Here is a 22,634-nt window from a genome sequence, read left to right on the forward strand (position 1 = left end):
AAGTAGTTGAGGGTTTTGGATCATATCACTAAGCACTTTGAGCAAGCAAGCCATTAAGCAACACCTCATCCCCTCTTAATAGTATTGGCTTTCCTATGGACTCAATGTGATCTTGGATCACTAAAAGTAAAATGTAGAGTCTTGTGCTTTGAGCTTGAGCCAGTCCTTAGCATCTTGAAGGGGTTCCACATCCTCTAGTCCATCCCACTCCATTGTTGAACTTACTTGAAACATACTAGATAAGAGTATTAGTCCAACAAGAGATATGTTGACATTAATTACCCAAATCACCCAGGGAGCACTCGTGCTTTCAACATTTGGTTCTCGTATCGGCGAATGTGTTGATCCATCTCCTGAATGTAAGCTGCAATTGATCCATCCTTCTTGGTACGAATCATCTCCCATTCCTTATCTCAGCGTCCACATATCTGATAGACGGTGTCTTCAAGCTCCTTGTGTTACACCTCACAAATGCTTCCAAAAGTGATGTGGGCTGCCATGCTCTTTCGCAAGTTCCAACTTGGTGTATCGAAGGTAAAATCAATGGGCTACGTTGTTGGCACAAACGTCCTCCTAGGTACATGAACTTTGATCCTCCAGCGCTCCTCTTCCGGTAAATTGCAGAGAAAGTTCCAGTGAAGCTTGGTAGTCCGATGTTCAGATACTTCGTGACTTCCTTCAAGTGTCTGCCGGAAGGGGTCGTCATCCGGCTGAGTGAACTTGTTCCTGGGGTTCGCCATCTATAGAGTAGAAATATAGGAGAATTAGAAATGATCAAAGAAGAGTAATTTTCTGGCTTTTCCTATTGGTTGCGTCCTACAGTCAGCGTGTGCTCTAATACCATCTTGTAGCGACCACGATCCCAATGGACCGAAGTCTCTGTGCTTAAGTGTCATCCCTGGATCGGTATGCTGACACACACACACAGTACTCGAGGAATTATAACAGAGTTCAATCACACACTTATTACATCAAGGTCCTCATAAAGAGTATCTGTTACACAATAAAATGGCTGAAGGCCATCTAAACTAAATAATTGCAGAAGCTTCGAAGATAAATGAGTCCATCAACTCCCACGGCATAGCTGAGTGCACGACAACGACCTATCGCACCTTATTCTTCGTTAGTAAAGTTTGTAACATGAGACATTGCAGCCGTGTAGGTCAGCACATGGAATATGCTGGCAGAATTACACTGTAGAGCAAATGAATGCAAGAAACTATATCTACATGCATATTTGGCTGGTGGAGGATCTAAGTTTAAATGTTTTGCATAACGCTAATTTTTTCCTACAACAAAGGAATAAATTTTATTTACTACAAAGTTAAACCAATATTTGAGAAGGTTCATCCAAATCAAATCCCAACATTAAACAAGTATCATAATTAAACCCAATTATATTAATTAAAGAGTGATGAGATCAACAATAATATCCGCCTCTAGATAATCAAGATGTCCATAAACGGGGACACGGCTAACCATGATTAGTTTATACACTCTGCAGAGGTTGCTCACTTTTCCCCACAAGACTCAACCGCATCCATGATCGAAAGATCGAGACATAGTCTTTCTGAAGCATTAACTCTCTACTCTAGGTAGACCGGTACACCTACTTTCCCCTACATCTGCTAGTCCACCTCTTCAAGAGCTAACACAACTTACTCAACTATGCCAGAGCCAATAATGACTTGTGGTTGCACATGGAAGTTTCTAGACATGAAATATCATATTATCCCTTTGAGCCTGGGTGGCGAACCGAGGAAAAATCACACGGGTACTCCGGGATATCCCAATGGGAAAGCACTAGTTTCTCCAGGTGTCCCAACCAATCGACCCAGATGTGTATGCAAGTTGCCACCTTAATGTTATCCAAAATTAATGTCTCTCACAATTTCCATGTGTATCACGATCCAATCCCAGTCTACAAGCATGGCTAAGCAATAATTGAGCATAGCATATATTCCTAGAGTGATCAAAGGTATTAGGTTCCTACCTAAGTACTACAACCAAACCACATGTTTATTCCTGGAGTGATCAAAGGTATTAGGTTCCTACCTCAAGTACTACAACCAAACCACATGTTCCCAATCCTACTAATGCAAATATTTGAGGGGCAAAACTAATGCATAGTAAAAACTGGGTATTGAAGAGTATGATCAATGTGTAACTTGCCTTGCTAATGATTGGAAAACTCTAGAGATTCGTAGTAACAAGCTTCAAACTCGGGGAAATCTAGTGTAGACAACATAGCATAAATAAGCAATCAATCAAAGGATGCAAAGGGAAATCGAGAAAAGATCCAAACAAAACTCGAAACAAGCAAATAGCTAAACTAAATAGAAACAAATTCTAACAGAATTATTATCATGTGGATTATATCTTAACAATAGGTACATGTTATTAGCTACGATTTGCAAAAAGAATCGACACAAACGGAGCTACGAAACTCAAGAAGCAAAGGAAACAAGACCGAATACTAATCTGAACTAAACTCAAATTTTAAATTGTCAAAATCTTGTTCAAGTTGGTTTACTGGATAAAGGGGGTTGTTATGAAGATTTAGGCGTTGGTTTCATCTAATTTGGATAAACGAGCTAAAAGTTATGCTAGTTTGCAATTCAGGGGCTAAATCGCGATAATAGTATTTGCGGATAGGTCCCTGGCAGAAAATAAACAGAAAAAGAAAAATCTACCGGACGAACGTCGCTAACAGAGACTAACGAACTAATTGGGTGAACGCTTGCTAATTAAGAACTAAAATAAAAAAACCGATCTAATCCAACTAAACAAAAAACCGAGAAGACTGCGGTTTACCGGTTTGGTCAAACGGCGGCGAGGTCAAAGGCGAGGCGGGGCAGCGGCTCCGGCAAGCGAGGCGGCTCTGGCGGCGATGGTGAGCGGCAGCAGCGGCAGCGGGCGGTGCAAGCAGCGAGCGGCGGCGGCGCGATGTAGGCGGTGGCAGCTCAGGTGGCGGCTATTTGTGAGGAGGAGGGGCGGCGGGGTCGGCTTTTAAAGGCCCGGGGGGTGGCCGAATTGGAGTAGGGGCGAGCGGCGGCGGCTCCGACCCGGACTCCTAGCCGGAGTCCCGCGAGGACACGGGTGGTGCGCGGGGAAGGCGGTCGGCGGCTGGGCCTTAGCCTGGCTTCAGCTTGGCCGGCCCAGTCGGCGCGCGAGAGTATTTTTTTAAACAGCGCGAGGAAGAAAAAAATCGAATAAAATAAAATAAAAATCCTAAAATTCCAGAAACAATTTTCACCATCCCCTCCCAATATTCGGGACAATGTGAACTTTTTTCTAGACTAAATGCAATTTTTAAAAATGCATGTTTTCCCTAATTTAAAATAAAATGCACCCGAATAAAATTGCAAATACAACTCAAATAAAATAATTTGACTTCCAAATTTCTTTTCCAACATTTCTCATCTGTTTTGAAGAAGTCCTTTTATCTTCTCTGTTTTGTTTTTATTGATTTGAAATACTTGGAAAGAATTTGTTGAAATCAAATTGATCCACTTTTCAAATTTGAATAAATTCTAAAATGAAACTTATATGAAACCTCCAACTCTCTCCTTTGGTCCTTGAGTTGCTTAAGATTTTCTTGGATCACAACCAAATAAGAATCCAAAATGCAATAAAACATGAATGCATATGAATGATCTATGTATAACATCCAAATTGAAAATAGGGATGTTACATAAAGTGGCGTCCACGTGCGTACGGATTGGGCGCATGATGGTTAACTCCTACCAACCTCCCCCTAGGGGCATGCGAGTTGTGCTTGCTTTGAGATGGGATCCTAGACTTTCACAATAAATGCTTGAGTTCTTTATGAGCAATGTGAGTTTTTGGTCTATAAGGACTTTCACCTATCCATGCTTTGCTAGCCTCTTTAGTACCGTGCATTGCCCACTCTCACATCAAGAAAGGGTGCAAACTTTGCCGGTGCATCCAACCCCTTGGGATGATATGCTTTCTCACACATAAGCCTCATTATATCTACCTCAAAATAGCCACCATACCTACATATTATGGCATTTCCATAGCCATTCCGAGATATATTGGCATGCAACTTTGATACGTCCATTTTGCATCATGTTTTCTTACTGTTATTTACAATATTTTTATGTCTATTAATGCTTTATGGAGTAATTCTAATGCTTTTTCTCTCATAATATGCAAAGTTTACACAAAGACGGAGAATACGGGCAGTTGGGATTCTGGACCTGAAAAAGGTATGTCAGAGATACCAATTCTGCACATCTCCAAATGAGCTGAAAACTTATGGAGATTTATTATGGAATATATAAAAAATACTAGAGCTAATAACTACTAGAGGGGGGCCACCTGGTGACCACGAGATACCAGGGTGCGCTAGGGCCCCCAGGCGTGCCCTGGTGGGTTGTGGCCAGCTCAGCCAACCTCCGGTGCCCATCTTCTGGTACATAAGATCTTTTAACCTAGAAAAAAAATAAGAGGACTTTCGGGACAGAGCGCCACCGTCTCGAGGCAGAACTTGGGTAGGATCACTTTTGCCCTCCGGCGGAGCGATTCCGCCAGGGAAACTTCCCTCCCTGAGGGGGAAATCGAAGCCATCATCATCACCAACAACCCTCTCATCTTTGGGAGGCTAATCTTCATCAACATCTTCAACAACACTATCTCATCTCAAACCCTAGTTCATCTCTTGTGTTCAATCTTTGTACTGGAACATCAGATTGGTTCCTGTGCGTGACTACTAGTGTAGATTACATAGGTGATTACTATATGATTTATTTGGTGGAAGATTATATGTTCAGATCCATTATGCTATTTAATACCCCTTTGATCTTGAGCATGAATATAATTTTTGAGTAGTTACTTTCTGTTTTTGAGGTCATGGGACAAGTCGTGTTGCAAGTAATCATGTGAACTTGATATGTGTTCGATATTTTGATGATATGTATATTGTGATTCACTTAGTGGCGTCATGTGAACGTTGACTACATGGCACTTCACCATCTTTGGGCCTAAGGGAATGCATTATGGAGTAGTTATTAGCTGATGGGTTGCTAGAGTGACAGAAGCTTAAACCCTAGTTTATGTGCTACTCCGTAAGGGACTGATTTGGATCCATATGTTTAATGCTATGGTTAGATTTTATCTTAATATTTTTCTCGTAGTTGCGGATGCTTGCGAGGGGGTTAATCATAAGTGCGAGGTTTATTCAAGTAAGAACAACACCCAAGCACCCATCCACCCACATATCAAATTATGAAAGTAGCAAACGCAAATCAAACCAACATGGTGAAAGTGGCTAGATGAAATTCCCGTGTGCCCTCAAGAATGCTTTGCTTATTATAAGAGACCATTTTGGCCTATCTTTTGCCACAAAAGGATTGGGCTACCTTGCTGCACTTTATTTACCATTACTATTACTTCCTCATTACAAATTATCTTACTATCAAACTACTCGTTACCGACAATTTCAGTGCTTGCAGAAATCACCTTGCTAAAAACCACTTGTCATTCCCTTTCGCTCCTCGTTAGGTTTGACACTCTTACTTATCGAAAGGACTACGATTGGCCCCCTATACTTGTGGGTCATCAAACTTCCTTTTTTACTATTCATTACATGACTTGAGCATTCATTGTCTTTTTGCTTTGCATGATCATATAGAGCTGACATGATATTCGTGGCAAAACCACCATTCCTCATTATTAATACATGTTATGCCAGATCATTGCACATTCTGGTACGCTGCCATAGGCATTCATATGTAGTCATAATATTGTTTCATATTATGAGTTGTAAGTAAAATAAAAGTGTGATGCAATCTTGAGTGCCCACTACATGTGAGGATAAAAAAAGAGGCGAAGAAGTGCCAATAAAAACAAAAAAGAGAGAGGGGTACACTATTATCCTTTACCACACTTCTCCTTCTAAGTAGTGCCATGTATTTCATATAGAGAGTTTTCAAATACTTGACGATTATGCTAGTGGGATTTTTCATATTATAGAACTTGGCTTGTATATTCCCATGACGAGCTTCCTCCAATGCTCGAGGTCTTCATGAGCATGCAAGTTGGATGCACACACACTTAGTTGCATTAGGAGAGCTTTCATACACTTATAGGCCTAGTGCATATGTTGCATGGCAAATCCCTACTCCTCACATTTACATCGATTATAAGGCGTCTCCACTGCCTAATGATCAAGCTGCGTTAATGTGAGACTTTCTTATATGTTTTGTCTTCTCAATTAAACCCCATCGTCATTCTCTCCATTCTTTGTGCTAGTTGTCGGTGTCAAAACCGGCGGATATCGGGTAGGGGGTCCCAAACTGTGCGTCTAAGGCTAATGGCAACAGGAGGCGGGGGGCACGATGTTTACCCAGGTTCGGCCCCTCTCTATGGAGGTAATACCCTACTTCCTGCTTGATTGATCTTGATGATATGAGTATTACAAGAGTTGATCTACCACGAGATCGTAGAGGCTAACCCTAGAAGCTAGCCTATGATTATGATTGTTCTTGTCCTACGGACTAAACCCTCCGGTTTATATAGACACGGAGGGGGCTAGGGTTACATAGAGTTGGTTACAGAGAAGGAAATCTACATATCCGAATCGCCAAGCTTGCCTTCCATGCAAAGGAGAGTCCCACCCGGACACGGGACGAAGTCTGCTATCTTGTATCTTCATAGTTCAACAGTCCGACTAATGTATATAGTCCGGCTGTCCGAGGACCCCCTAATCCAGGACTCCCTCAGTAGCCCCTGAACCAGGCTTCAATGATGATTGAGTCTGGCGCGCAGATTGTTTTCGGCATTGCAAGGCGGGTTCCTTCTCTGAATACTCCAAAGTAGATTTTGAACACAAGAATCGTGTCCGGCTCTGCAAAATAAATTCCACATACCACCGTAGAGAGTATAATATTTCACGAATCTAATCTTCTGACAGTTTCTTCATAGCGTGACATCACACTGTGGCCCGGTTATTATTCGAATCATTTTATCAACCTTTCACTACATGTTTTGCGAGGCGGTTTTATGGGCACGTCTTGTCGAAGTAGAGATCATGTCCCCCTATCACGGGATTCTCATCAATACGGGCGTGGGTAACCCAACCGTGCCATTAGCACAACGTTTGGGGAATAAGCGAGTTTTAGGGCATGTGGGGAGGCGCATGATCTCACTGCCTTTATAAAGGGATAAGGATTTCCCTCTTTCACCCACACCTTCTCCTTCCTATGCTCATCCACTCTCGAGCTCCAATGCCCAAGCTTTCACCTTCTCCGCAAAAACATTCCGAACATGTCTGGCACGGGAGGCAAGTGGATGGCCTCCTCTGTTAAGAAGGAGGACATCAAGAAGCACCGGGAGGCCGGATACTTGTCCAAGGACATCAAGCATCGGCTTCTGGCCAAGGGGCAGGTCGTCCCTACCCCGGAGCCCCAGGAAAGAGTAGTATTCCTCTCCCACTTTGTTTGCAGGCTGGGATTCCCCCTCCACCCATTGGTCCATGGACTAATGTTCTACTATGGGCTAGACTTCCATGATTTAGCCCCCAACTCCATCCTCAACATCTCGGCATTTATTGTCATGTGTGAGGCCTTTCTCCGCATCCCACCTCACTTCGGCCTATGGCTGAAGACTTTCAATGTGAAGCCAAAAGTCGTGAGCAGCCAACAAGGAGAGTGCGGAGGCGCCATGGTGGGCAAGATGCCCAATGTCACCTGGCCCGAAGGCTCCTTTGCGGAGAACGTGAAGGGGTGGCAATCGGGGTGGTTCTACATCACCAAGCCGCGCGACACCAACTGGGCGGCGGCCCCTGAATTCCGATCCAGCATCCCCATGCGGTTCACCTCCTGGCAAGAGAAGGGCCTAGCCTGGGGCTCAGCGAAAGAAATTAATGGACTCCAAACATGTGTTCAAAACATGGTGAGCAAGAAAAGCAAGCTTGTCAACGTGATCCAAGTCATGTTCTTCCGCCGGATTCTTCTATGCAAGACTGTAATTTGTGGGAGTTCGACCTGGCCGAACACCAGACGCTGCTAGAGCTCTTCGGCATAACACACAAAGACATCTGGAAGGTGCTCTTTAAGGCCATCGAGATACCACCGCCCACGACCGAAGATCGCGGGCTCAACACAAAACACTGAGCTAATCCGGTAAGTTTTTATATTTGCAAGACATGCCTTCTTACTAACATGTCCGCGGGAGGAATCTAAGCCTCCATGCCAATCTTTCAGGCCTGGATAACGATAGCGGAGCATATCAACTGTTCGGCTCCGCTACTTGAAGATCCAGAATCACCTCTCCTGACGAGGATGCTATTTCCGGTGCCCTATGAGGTGCCGGAGAAGAAGGCCAAGAAGACGTCTACGGGGACCAGAGAGGGTCTCCGACGCAAGGGCGCTTTGGACATGACGTTCGAAGACACCGAGACGAACTCCTCCACCGAAGACGACGACAAGGAGGAGGAAATCCGTCCCCCCTACTGGGGGAGGAAGAAGAGGAAGGCCTCCACACATGGGGAGGCCGAGATGTCCAAGAAGGGAAAAACTTTCCTTCCGGACTACTCTGCCGTAGCTACCAATAGCGGCGAGGAGTGGGAGCCCAGGATCAAGCCCCTGGCCAAATCGTAAGTATCAGGACACACTCGTATCCCCGGTCTATTTGCTTTATCGCTTCTTACCGTGCCAGACATGCGCTTGAAGTCCGGCCAAATCCAACATCAAGATATCCTCCTCGGAGGAGGGATCGTTGGACCCGGCGGCGATGAACGGTGAGTCTCTTCCAACGGCTTCCTCCCCCAAGGTTGCAGACAACACTGAGGTGTTGTCTCGAAGTATTCCGGGCCAAGGGGAGACCGCTCTGGAGATGTCGGAGGGTGAAACCCCGGCTGCCGAACACATGGGGGGCAAGGCCCCCATGGACACCGAGATTTGGGGCCGCAGCCAGTTTGGCCCCCAGCCAAATACGGCTCCGGAAACCCAAGTGGTTTCAGATTCAGGAAAGTGGGCCCTCCCTAACAAGAGGGGAGAGCTGTCTGTACCGGTGACCTCTGTCCATCCAAAGGCATCGGACAGCTTGCTGGAAGCGCTTTGTGGCGCTTCCATTGATGAAGAACACCATACTCTAATGGGTATGGTGATTGAGAAGATCCAGTCCGCCAAGAGCAGACTGACCGAAGTTGCGCTAGCCTTCTAACAGGCTTTGAGGTAAGTAATAAAATTGTGAAAAGATGTCACAGTATAGACAGTAGCCCCTGATGCTCTGTTAGGTGTTCGGAAAGAAAAGCCGAACAGAGGATCAAATAATAGTCGCAGGAGTCTAACAAAAGATGTCTATGTGAATAAGCAGGCGTCGCTGCTAGCCGCTGCTGCTTGTACTGCGGAGGTCTCTGGACTAAAGCAGAGCCTAGAGCGGACCGAGGGAGAGCTCATCCTCGTGAAGAGGCAGCTGGAGGAGAGCCAACGTATGTAGTACCCTGACTGTATACTTATGAAGGATAAACGGTTCGTGCTGATGAAAGCATTATGAACTTTTATAGGGGCGACGACCGAGGTGGCGGCCCTTAAGAAGGCATTAGCCGAGGCCGAAGACAAAGCAGCCAAGGAACGCACCGCGTGCGAGAAGCAGGAGGCCCGGGTCAACGAGGTGCAGCAAGAGCTCTAGGATGCCGTCAAGAAGTATGAATCCTTGGAGCGTGACTCAAAGACTCAAGAGTCCGAGCTTGCCAAGGCCCCCCAGAGCATGCAAGACGCCACAGCCGAAGCCCAAAGGGCCCTCCAGGAAGTCCAGGCGGCCAAAAAGATTGCGACGGGTAAGGCTTTGCTTATGCAAAGCAAGCATGTGAAGGAGACATTCTTTTTACTTACCCGAATTCGGAGTTCTCCAGGAGCATTTGCGGATCTGCCGCGCAGCATCAGATGCCGCAGAGTTCTACTGAGCCGAAGAAGGGAGCTCGATGGAGAAGCTGTTCTGGTCTCAGTACCTTGGGCCAGAACATCTGACGCCCTTGAGTGACGAGCTGAAACAGCTAGTCGAGCTGCACAAGGCGGCCGAACTGGCCATGAAGGACCTCATAGTCCGGTTATGGCCTGCCGAGCCCCTGCCTAGCAGCTACTTCGGACTCGTGAAGCAGCTTGTGAGTGCCTGCCCACAACTTGACGTCATAAAGCAGTCGGTTTGCATTGAAGGTGTGCGTATGGCCTTTGCCCATGCAAAGATGCATTTGGAGAAGATGGATGCCACGACGCTGATGACCGAGGGACCGCCGAAGGGCAAGGAGAACCGTCGACCCGAACTGTATTACGATAGTGTCCTAAAGGGATCCCGCCTTGTGGGAGCAATGTGCGAAGGATGTTATCTTTGAATGAGTACATTCATTTTATCCTATCCTGTAATATAAAACAAGTTTGCTATGCAATATATTGCTTGTTTATTTAAAATTGTCCCTCCTGTGCGGCCATTTATGAAATCTGAGAGTTGGCCAGTCTTCGGCTTCCGCACCCACATAGCTAGTACAAGGGTCTTCGGGATAAATCTAAACACTCTTTATCCAAGTCTTTGGTCTTTTAAGGAGGTGTTTAGCACAACGAACAAGGCAATCGGACTATACAGCTTTATCACCCTCACTTAGCCATAGGAGTTCTATAAATTTAAATTTTGGCGTAGCCCCTGGTATTCGGAAGGCCGAACTTGGGGCGCTATACACTCCTAAATCGGGCAAAAACCGATACCTCGCATGAATCGGTAAAAAATCTTTAAGGATTTTGAGACCTCTCGAACAGCGCCAGCTCTGGCTGCATCATGAAAGTCAGTTCTCGGCTTTCTCTACTGAGGTTCTCGTCTGGGAGAACCGGGACACAGTCACAGTAGTTCTCCCTGTGCCGCCTTAGCCGATATAACGGAACATAAGGTAGCAAAACATGGGAGCCAGGCAAACCCAACATTTGACCAAAGACATGATTCGGAGCTAATGCATATAACGCTATAAGTTCGGGGTGCCGAACTATACTATAAAGTGTTCGGACTTTCTTGTCGTGTTATGGGGTACACTGAAGCCCCTGGCGAATTAAAGCGTACCAGATTGTACGAATGTAGTAAATACAAAGACACGGAAAAATTTAAGTAAAGGGCAAACGCTTCAAGTTATTTTCCTTTGTAATATGAATAATACATCAACGTGTATTTGTACCAGTAGTGCGAGAAGCGAATAAGGCTATTTAACATGCCATTACCAAGAGCGAGCTGCGTGCGGGTATGTAAAAAAGGAATAATTGATCGTTAGCAGAGACCACCTAGGAATTCCCTTATACGTCAAAGACCCTTGCTTCTCTTGGTGTATCCTTCCGCGATGGGTCCGATGATCAGGTTATCAGAAAAAGCCTCAAGAAGAGAAAACCTCAAAGGAGAGGAAAAAGTGAAGGTATGCAGATCCAGGAGCGGTTGAGCCGCAGTGTAGACCGTAGTCTAGTTGTGCCTCCGTCTATGCCCATGGTATTTTAAGTGCGTAGTTGTGTACGCGCGGCATGAATTTTACCGCTTGATTGGGACTAGAACGGAGGCCGAATTGCTAGGTGAGCGCTGGACGAGCCGGATGGTTCTGCTGCAGAGTAGTTCGGACTCGTTTGAGGTTGTCCGGGGGCTTTATTGCTGAATTGAGGCTCTGCCTAAGAAGGCTGCTCTGTGCTTCTGCTGCAAGGGCCATGGTGTGCTCCTCAGTATGGAGGGAGCGCTCCGTATTCCCATTGATTGTTATGACACCGCGAGGTCCGAGCATCTTGAGCTTGAGGTAAGCATAGTGTGGTACCGCATTAAATCGAGTGAATGCGGTTCATCCAAGCAGTGCGTGATAACCAGTGCGGAAGGGGACGATTTCGAAGATTAACTCTTCGCTTTGGAAATTATCCGGTGATCCGAAGACCACTTCCAGTGTGATTGAGTCTGTACAACAGGCCTCTACACCTGGTATGACACCTTTAAAGGTGGTTTTGGGGGGCTTGATCCTTGAAGGATCGATACCCATTTTGCACACTGTGTCCTAATAAAGCAAGTTCAGGCTGCTACCACCGTCCATAAGGACTCGTGTGAGGTGGAATCCACCGATAATTGGGTCAAGGACCAGTGCGGCTGAACCGCCATGACGAATACTGGCCGGATGGTCCCTGTGGTCGAAGGTGATCGGACAGGAGGACCATGGGTTGAATGTTGGGGCGACCGGCTCCATCGCATAGACGTCCCTTAGTGCACGCTTCCGCTCTCGCTTGGGGATATGGGTGGCGTATATCATATTCACTGTTTTGACTTGAGGAGGAAATTTCTTCTGTCCCCCTGTGTTCAGTGGCCGGGGCTCCTCATCGTCATCACTGTGCAACCCCTTTTCCTTGTATTTGGCATTTAACTTGCCGGCCTGTTTAAATACCCAACACTCTCTGTTGGTGTGGTTGGCTGGTTTATCGGGGGTGCCGTGGATTTGACATGGACGATCGAGGATGCGGTCCAGACTGGACAAACCCAGATTGTTTCTTTTAAATGGCTTTTTCCGCTGACCGGACTTGGAGCCACTGAATCCAGCATTGACGGCCGTGTCTTCGGTGTTGTCGCCATTATTTCAACGCCTGTGTCTATTGCGTCGGGGTTTGCCGTTGCTATCTCTGGCATCTGAAGTTCCAGACTTTCTTGATGTGCCGTTGCTGCGGGCTAACCAACTATCCTCGCCCACGCAAAAGCGGGTCATGAGTGTCGTAAGGGCTACCATGGATTTCGGCTTCTCTTGGCCGAGGTGTCGGGCTAGCCACTCGTCACGAATGGTATGTTTAAAGGCCGCTAGGGCTTCGGCATCCGGACAGTCGACAATTTGGTTCTTTTTAGTTAAGAACCGAGTCCAGAATTTCCTGGCTGACTCTCCGGGCTGTTGGATTATGTGACTTAAGTCATCAGTGTCCGGTGATTGTACGTAAGTGCCCTAAAAGTTGTCAAGAAATGCGTCTTCCAGGTTCCCCCAACTGCCAATGGAGTTTTCGGGCATACTATTCAACTAGTGCCGAGCTGGTCCTTTGAGTTTTTGTGGGAGGTACTTGATGGCATGGAGATCATCACCGCGGGCCATATGAATGTGGAGCAGGAAGTCTTCGATCCATACCGCAGGATCTGTTGTCCCATTGTATGATTCGATGTTTATGGGTTTAAACCCTTCTGGGAACTCATGTTCCATTACTTCATCAATGAAGCACAGGGGTTGTGCGGGGCCTCTGTGTCGGGCTACCTCGCGACGCAGTTTGGATGGAGCTGGTCCGCTGTAATCAGCCCGAGCGGATTTGTATGTAGTGTATCCGGCATGACGGTCATCGTCGTGTGTTAAGGCGCGCCCCCGTGATTCATAGATCGATTTTGGTTGTCCTGCTTTGTCTTCCAATTCGTACCGCAGGTCATGTGTGTATCCTCGAGCCTTTGTGTTTCTATTTGTTCAGCGACGGGGTGCGGGCTGGTGTTCAGACTGATACGCCGCTTTATCCCGGCCATGTGGTGGTCGGTCAGCCGCATCATGCGCTAGTAGTATGGGATCTAGCGCCTTGTCCTCGAATTGAGGTAGCAACCTGCACCTCGGGTAACTTTTGGTTGGGCGCTCGAGTCCGTATTCCTCGGCTGCCAGGACCTCAGTCCATCTATCAGTTAGCAGGTCTTGATCAGCTTGAAGCTGCTGCAGCTTCTTCTTCAAGCTCTTCGCAGTGGCTATAAGCCGGTGCTTAAAGTGTTCCTTCTCGGCGGGATCCTCAGGCACGATAAATTCGTTGTAGTCGAGGCTCACCTCATCCTCGGAGAGAGGCATGTAATTATCGTGTTTCGAGTCTTTGTTTGTGGCCTGTTCATCAGGGCTGGCTTGCCCATCCTCCCGTCCGGCCTGTTCGAAGCTTGGCTGGGCGGGGTCGTCTTTGTTATCTTCGGCATCGTCTGGAGTGCTATTGTCTCCTATGCCGGTATTGTTGTTTTTAACATGGCGTGGTTTAGAGCGGCGCCGCTGACGTTGGCGCTTCGGCTGCTTCTTGGGAGGTTTGTCCTCATTTGTATCCTTTTTGTCTTTGCCATTGTCTTGTTTGGGGGTATCCACCATGTAAATGTCATATGACGAGGTGGCTGTCCAGCGCCCTGTGGGCAGTGGTTCCTCTTCTTCTCCCGCATTGTCGTCCATACCGTCGATGTCTTCGGAGTCGAAGTCAAGCATGTCGGTCAAGTCATCGACAATGGCTATCAAGTGGGTGGTGCATGGGCAACAAAGTTCTTCATCGTCCGCTTCCCACTCAAGTCGGACATAGTTCGGCCAGGAATCTCCTGACAAGGAGAGATATTTTAATGAGTCTAACACATCACCCAAGGGCGAGTGTTGGAAGATGTCCGTGGAGGTAAACTATAAGAGCCGCGCCCAATTAGATTTGACGGGCGCTGACACATGCGGTTCGGAACCCGTATTCAGAGATGAGTCCAAGGGTCCGATGGCACAGACCACGATAGAGGTTAGATCTGTGTTCAGCTCAAGCACCATAGAGTATGCGGCTTTCGTGGTAGGGTCCAGCCCCCCATCCCCAGACAATGCGATCTGTTCTGGATCTAGGGCCAGGACGGTCACAGGCGCTGTCTACTGAGCATAGTCCGATGACAGATTTAAGTCATGTTCATCGTGGCTACAGGGTGCGGTTGTCATGGGTTCGAATCCGTCGAAGATCAAGTCTCCGCGGATGTCGGCGATGTAGTTCAAACTTCCAAATCTGACCCGATGGCCAGGGGCGTAGCTGTCGATCTACTCTAGATGGTCAAGCGAGTTGGCCCGCAGTGCGAAGCCGCCGAATACGAAGATCTGTCCGGGGAGAAAATTCTCACCCTGGACTGTGTCGTTGTAGATGATTGAAGGAGACATCAAGCCTTATGATGATGACACAGTGGAACTCTCAATGAAAGCAGCAATGCCGGTGTCAAAACCGACGGATCTCGGGTAGGGGGTCCTGAATTGTGCGTCTAAGGCTAATGGTAACAGGAGGCGGGGGACACGATTTTGACCCAGGTTCGGGCCCTCTCTATGGAGGTAATACCCTAGTTCCTGCTTGATTGATCTTGATGATATGAGTATTACAAGAGTTGATCTACCACGAGATCGTAGAGGCTAACCCTAGAAGCTAGCCTATGATTATGATTGTTCTTGTCCTATGGACTAAACCCTCCGGTTTAAATAGACACCGGAGGGGGCTAGGGTTACACAGAGTCTATTATAGGGAAGGAAATCTACATATCCGAATCGCCAAGCTTGCCTTCCACGCAAAGGAGAGTCCCACCCTTATACGGGACGAAGTATTCTATCTTGTATCTTCATAGTTCAACAGTCCGGCTAAGGTATATAGTTTGGCTGTCCGAGGACCCCCTAATCCAGGACTCCCTCACTAGTACCTTAGCCCATGCTCAAGTAGTGCATCAGAGTTGAATACCTAAAGTGAGAAAGTGTGACTTAATTTCTTGGTTAGGCATCTGGATTAGTTCATGATTTGATGTCTTTATATACTAGGAAAGATTGAGCATGTCATGCTTATCGTGATTGTGTATGGAATCATTTTCTTTAGCATCTTTATTTTAGAAAGGCAATGATAGTTTATTTGCATGGTCACGTATTGTTATTTAATCTCAAATTGATAGACTATTGCCATTAATCACTTCTATCCCAAGTGCACACCACTGTCACATTATTTGATCAAGAGTGCGCTAGGTAGCATTCAACATCAAAAAATATATTTGTTCTATCATTTACCTACTCGAGGACGAACATGAATTAAGCTTGGGGATGTTGATACGTCTCAGATGTATCTATAATTTTTGATAGTTTCATGCAATTATCTACCACTTTTACATATTTTTGGCAAGAATTTGTATTAAATTTATTTGGACTAACCTATTTACCTGGCGCCAAAGGCCAGTTCCAGTTTTCTATGGTTTTGGGGGGTTTAGGTGAAAAAATGACGAAGCCAGAAAGACCTAATTTTTTTGTTAATTTTTTGTTGGAATTATCAGAATTTTGGGTGAAGAATCAATGAGAAACGATGCCTGAGGGCTCCACAAGCATAGGGGGCGCGTCTTGGGGCCCACCTGCGCCATGTTGGCTTGTGGCCAACCCCTAACTCGGTTGGAGCTCTTCTTCGCCATAAGAAAGCTAATATTCAGAATAAGAAAATCCCCTCAAAATTTCAGCCCGACCAGAGTTAGGGATCTCTATGCATTTCAGAAACGACGTTCGGCCAGAAAACAGTACCGAAACATAAAGGAAAGCACAGTGATAAAAGGAGAGGGGAGATCCAATCTCGAAGGGGCTCCCGCCCTCCGGGAGCCATGGCGGCCAAGGAACGAATGGGAAATCATGTCTTCATCTAGGGGAGAGACCAAGGAAGAAGAAGAGGGGGGGTCTCTCTCCCCGTCTCTCCCAATGGCGTCAGAGCGCTGTCGGGGAACCATCGTCACGTCGATCATCTCCATCAACTTCTCCACCTTCATCAACACCTCTATCACGTTCCTCCCCGTATATTCAGCGGTTCACTCTCCCACAACCTACTATAATTCCCTACTTGAACATGGTTTTGGTGCTATGAATTATTATCCAATGATTTGTGTTATCACTATTGTGTTTGAGTAGATTATTTTGTCCTATGGGTTCATTGGTGAATTGCTATGATTAGCTTAAATTGCTTGTGGTTATGTTACTATCCTTTGGTACCCATCATATGAGCGTGTGTGTGGATCTTTTATGTTGACCAGAATATGCATTGGGGGGAGCGACAAAAAATTCTCCCTACCATAGAAATTCATACATACGGGATTGAAGTGGGACCAATATATGTTAATGTCATGATTGTGTTTTGCCTTAATGAATGTGTTAGTAGTTGATGCTTGCTAATAGTTCCAATCATAAGTGCATAGAATTCTATGTAAGGGATGACATGCTAGCATAGGTCTCTCCCGCATAAAAACTTGTCATTTTTCCAGCAACTTAGCTAATTGCCTAGAAACAATTCCACACATTCTACCACCACTTTTCTACACTCGCTATATTGTTGTTTTATTTAAACATCACCTAAATTTTATTTCCACATTCTTTATTATCCTATTAACCTATTTCTTTATACTTGTAAAGTAGTTTATTTCTTGTTTTTAGGTAAAACAAACATTTAGTGTGTGTAGAGTTGTATCGGTGGTCGATAGAACTTGAGAGAATATTAATTCTAGCTTTAGCTCCTCGTTAGATTCGGCACTCTTACTTATCTAAAAGGCTACAACTGGCCCCCTACACTTGTGGGTTATCCGTTACCTCAGACCTTAATGTTTGGTGGTTTGTTTGAAAGCTAGGAGATAAATAAGAATGAGAGAATGGGCATCAAAAGATTTTCGGATGGTTTGGAAAATGTTCTATATGTTCCCAGAAATGTTGTGGAAGGTCTCGAGAGGGTCGTGGAAAATTTTGATAGTGTTCAGAAGATTCCGGAACCTTCCGAATAAAGCCAAAAGGTCCCTGGTGCGAGGACAACTTTGCTCGGCCAAGGGGGTCAATGAGGCCTTATGTTGGTGCGCCAAGTAGTTGCTTGAGGGCAGGGCAAAATGCGAGGGTCCTCTGGCGTTCCCCCCAGGCCAGACACCAGAATCCATGTCATTTCTGAAAACGTCGGGATTCGTGACATTTTGTACTCGAGTTCGAGGAGGACTCTTCCTCATGATCCAAAGCGACTTTGGGAGAGGCCCCTCCCCAAGTTGTGACCCCAGACTTCAATATATAAATACAGGCCCTAGAACACACCAAAACCCTTGGAGGTTGCCCCATTGCTGCCCTGCACCCAGTTTCTCTCTCACATCTAGTTGATCTAGATGTCAACACCGCTAGACTACTTCTCACTCTGGTTTTCTCAACGGTCCTTAGCTCTGGGCAACGAAGCTCTGCTGAACCACTACTTTGGTACGCGTGCAACCCGTAGAGAGATCGTGTTTTCGGTCTTTATTCGAGCAACTGTTCTAGGGAGAAATTCTCACGGTTGGGAGGTTGTAAATCCTAGTTGCAAGAATCTGCATCAACGGATCTTCACCAACTCTTCATCCATTGCTACTCCGAGTTGGTACCAATATGATCTAACCTTATGCGTCTTCATAGTGATCATGGGAACTTGATCTAGGCTAATTTTTTGTTTTCACTACATTTCCTAACAATTTCCGTTTGAGTGTTCCACCATGGCATCTGGTCGCTCCAGCTATTGTCAACACATATATCTTCAACCTCTTGCCGCATCGCTGCTCGAGTGCTCCACCATGGCATCACATCGCTCTGGTGCTTGCTACCACTTGTTGCCCAAACCATCGCCTCTACTTCTTTACCTGTCGCATGTGCATCTGGTCGATCTTCTGCCAATCATATATATACTACTGGTGGTGTGCCACACCTGGCCCGCTACTACTATTTATGTCACTGGTGCCATGGGGGAATCAGTCCACTAGTAACATTTATCAATACCGCTATATGAGTGGCGTGGGGGCAACACGTCAACAATGATATTTTTGGCATGCCACTATTAGGCATTCATTTAGGTCATCTACAATGCTAGACTCTTATGCAGGCACTTACAGTGGAAAAAAAATAGCAGAAAATTGAAAGAGAGCTAGACGTCTTATCCTCCGACGCAAGGCGCTAATCACACACTAATATACAGAGGCCCAGCGTCTGTTTCTTTACTTGCGTGGCAGGAAAATAGCCAAGCGCTCGATTTGTTTGCATCGAAACGGCATCGGGCACTGGGAATAGGCGTGGTAAACTGCACATTAACGTGGAAATTAATCCTGGCGCTTCTTCCTTAGCACCTACGTTGGACATGCCCTTACTAATGCGAGAAACTTGAATTGGTGGTGTCGATCAAAAGATAGGCGGGCAAAAAGGTGGGTGGAGTAGGAGAACAGCGAACGACAAGCTAGGTGGAGGCAGAGAGGTAGGGAACTTCGGCGCGTGCGGTGACTTCGTCTATCTCAAGATATTGTGCCGACTTAGTATCTCATAGGTGCTTATGGGGGTATGCGTCTATTTATAGGGGTGAGTATATCCGCGCCTATGTGAGCATTTGCAATTGTACCGTGTTTACTTTTTTTTTTGCCTTTCACATTCTGCTTCCCTCTGTTTTAATAAGAGAGTAGAACTTAGCTTACATTCCACACCGTACGTAGATGTAATGCCTCGAGCTACATACATATTCACACAACACAACCATGAAACGCACACAGCTTCATCGGAAAAAAAGAAAGGAAAGGAGAAAAGAAACGCACACAGCTTGCCGAGTTTGCACTATGTACACTAATTACATGGAATCGGAAAGTAACTGGCGGAGACACCATCCATCGATTCTCATTGCTGCTGCTACATGATGGAGCAGCTGTTGGGGTCATCCGAGTACCCATGGTGCACCACCGTGTGCATGTTCGCAGCCGGCTGCTGCGGGTAGTAGTACCCCTGCTGCTGGTACTGCGCGGGGTAGCCGCCACCGCCGCCGCCGCCGCCGTAGCTGTAGTAGTCTCGCCCGCCCGTCGTCGGAGGGTACGAGCCGGCGTTGCGGTAGTGGTCCCGACCGCCCCCGGCGTGCTGCTGCGGCGGGTAGCTCCCCGTGTAGTACATGTCGCGCGCGGTCACGTGCTTGTACGGGCTCGGGCTCGGGTGGTAGCGGTACGGGTGGTACTCGCCGGCGAAGTCGTCGTCGTCGACGGTGCGCAATTCCACCACCTCAGCGTGGCCCACCTTCCGCCGCAGCTTCTCGGTGAGGCGGTTGGAGTCGACCCCGGCGCCGATCACCAGCAGCAGGTTCTTGTCCTCGCCGGCGATCGTGACAGACTCAACGCCTGCTCGGTTCACGCAAAACTAAGTCAACGTGCATCCATGCATCATGAACGGTGACTAGATTTAATTATAAGCTAATTAAACAACCATATGCAACATGCCAGTTCATGATAAGCCTTGAGGACAGAGGCGAAGTTAAGGGAGGGGGTCGAGCAAGGAATTTACCGGTGACCGCAGCAGCCACCTTGATAGCTTTGGAATGGCCCTTCTCAGAGCTGATCTGGATCTTGATGACCATCTCCGTCTGCAGTGGATTCAATCAATCCATGAAACTAGTTCTAATAACTGACGGCAGGAAGAAACATACGTAACTACAGTAGTAGTAGAACTTTTTTCTTGTAATGGAGGACTAATTCATCACAAATCATGAACACAATAAAAGATGGAATTAACCAGATGATGGTACTAAGATCTTACCCTCATCTTCCCCGTCGGTAATCCTCCGATGAGCACAGTAGAACTTAGTAGTACTAAGCAAGAACCAGCTCTACCAGCCCTTTGCAACTTGCTAAGCTAGCTTATGCTGTTATGCAGGAGGCTTGTACCCTGTGTGATAACACAGTAGTGACTTATATATACACGCACAAACCGACCTTCATTATTATTTTTTTTGGCGGGCAAACCAGCCTTGATTGAAAGGCAATTAGCAAGATAATCACGCTGCATTGACTTCACCGGCCAAGTCGTCGGGGCCCCGAAGCATATCCCCACCCTCTCCTTTCTTTTCTTTTGTGAAAATATCCCTTACGCTTTGTAGATCGAGAGCGACACCAACGGGTTATTTAGGTAGACCTCGCGTCCCTGACTCGACATGTCGACATGTCGTTACGAACAGGTAGTGACTTACTGACTCGGCCACCCTAGATGATTCGCCTACCCACGCAAACGAATGCCACTTGCACGCATGATCGCATCACATCGACGCGTGAACGGCGGGTTTGGACGCGTCATTCCCCGAAAAGAAACGGAAAGAACGGAAATTTTTGGCCGGGTAGGACTTACGTGCCTCTGATACGGTTTTAGTAGTCGTGCTGAGCGATCGGGAGCGGTTATAGTAACTAGTGAGTGTAACGGGTGGCTGGGATTGGGCAGTGCTGCCATGTGTGACAGTGAGATGGTGATCGGTGGCGAGGGTGAGCTGGAGAGTGGAGACTGGGCCGGCTGAGATCGACACATGGTAGCTAGGTGAATTGGACGCGATTAAATCTTTAATTCCCGGGCATGTAATATTCGCGACGTGGTGATGCTAGCTACCTTGCGTACACCCTAATTTGGCGGTGTTAAAAATAGAAAAAAGTCTAAAATAAACCTTAAATTTATAGGCGAAAGCTAAATCAAATTCTAAACTTCTAATTCCTGAAATTAGCACATCGATTTCTCTAATCCCGGTCTATTTTAAACCTTAAGCGTGCTGCCAAACAAGGATTGTTGATTGAACCCGGGATAGTTGGTTGCGGGCCGGCCCACCAGGCATGTGACATACAACTTAATAAAAATAAAAATACAAAAAAAAAAGAGACGGCTGTGAATCGTACTTGTGACCTGGCGTTGCTTAACTAGTCTTGCTAACCATTCTAACACATGGCTCCTACTGTTAAGCTAGAAGCGCGGAATTATTTATAACCACACAATGCAACATCCAGATTTGAAAAATTTATGTTCTTTTCGAAATATTTTCTTGAAAAACATCACCGATTTTGAACTCCGAACATTTTATGGATATTTTGGAATTATGAACCTTTTTGAAAGACACAACCAAAATTTGAAAACATGAACCATATTTTATATCTCCAAAGTTTTTTTTATGTGCAAACACTTATTGAAAAAGCCAAAAAAAATTGAAGCCTGAACAAAATTTTAAAATGCATTTTTTTTTGCAAATATGTTCCCATTTTTTTAAAAGTTAGAAAGTGTTCGCACTTTTAATTTTGTTCAGGTTTTAAAAAATTAATATTTTCAAAATATTGTTCATTTTTTTTCAAAGAGTGTTCGCAATTAAAAAAACTTGGGTATTTAAAAAATGTTTCATCTTTTGAAAATTTCTTTGTGTTTGTCAAAAAAATGTTTGGACTTTTATTTTACTTTTTGCATTTAAGAATATGTGTATGTTAATTTTTTTTACAACTTTCAGGGTGATGCTTCAAAAAAAATCAAATAAACTTCAAATCTCGACATTGCGGTAAGTTGTTAGAGAGTTTTGTGCTTATTTGTAATCACCAAGAGTTACTGGTTAGACTGGCTAGCGGCCCTAGATGAAAACCATCAGATCTCAAGTTCGATTTCACGTGAGATAGTTCGGTGTGCGGTCGGCCCAGTCGCGTCCGGCCACAGCCTTGACTGCCATGTGGACAATCCCCTTAGAACACGCTCAAGGTTTAAAATAGACCGGAATCAAATAGGTCGGTGTGCTAATTTCCGGGATTTAAAGTTCAGGGTTTGGTTTAGTTTTCGTCTACAAGTTTAAGGTTTATTTTAGACTTTTCCCAGCTTAGTTAAGATGGGCCGTGGCAACGGATGCTGCAAAAGTTAGTTCCATTTTCTTAGACTAGGTAATTACACATGCGTTGCAACGGGTATAAATAGTCTGATTTATCAGTCCACATATTAATATAAGGGCCCCGATAGATCTCAAACATTCAGATTTTAAGCATGTCATCCCGAATGTTTTTTCAATGGCATCTTTAGCTGACATGAGGTGGCAACTTTGTCCCAGCTCATTTTTTTGTCAGAAAATTGTCTTGTTTGCCAACCTCGT

At 46.0% G+C, this 22,634-nt stretch overlaps 1 protein-coding gene across 1 annotated transcript; it reads right to left on the reverse strand.

Annotated features, from left to right (window-relative positions):
* Positions 1-19,105: 19,105 nt before the first annotated feature.
* LOC123041504 (disease resistance protein RGA5) lies at positions 19,106-20,494 on the reverse strand. The gene is made up of 3 exons (XM_044464102.1): positions 20,297-20,494; positions 20,045-20,123; positions 19,106-19,881 (listed from the first exon to the last, which is right to left on the reverse strand). Exons 1-3 carry the CDS (start codon positions 20,300-20,302, stop codon positions 19,406-19,408), a joined length of 561 nt encoding a protein of 186 aa, XP_044320037.1. The 5' UTR covers positions 20,303-20,494; the 3' UTR covers positions 19,106-19,405.
* Positions 20,495-22,634: the final 2,140 nt, after the last annotated feature.

The sequence above is a fragment of the Triticum aestivum genome, chromosome 2B (genome assembly GCF_018294505.1).
Source record: "Triticum aestivum cultivar Chinese Spring chromosome 2B, IWGSC CS RefSeq v2.1, whole genome shotgun sequence".
In the NCBI taxonomy this organism is placed as follows: domain Eukaryota; kingdom Viridiplantae; phylum Streptophyta; class Magnoliopsida; order Poales; family Poaceae; genus Triticum; species Triticum aestivum.

Coding starts and splice junctions, on each gene's coding strand:
- LOC123041504 (XM_044464102.1), bottom strand. Junction 19,882..20,044: donor GGTGGCTGCTGCGGTCACCG/GTAAATTCCTTG, acceptor TGAACCGAGCAG/GCGTTGAGTCTGTCACGATC.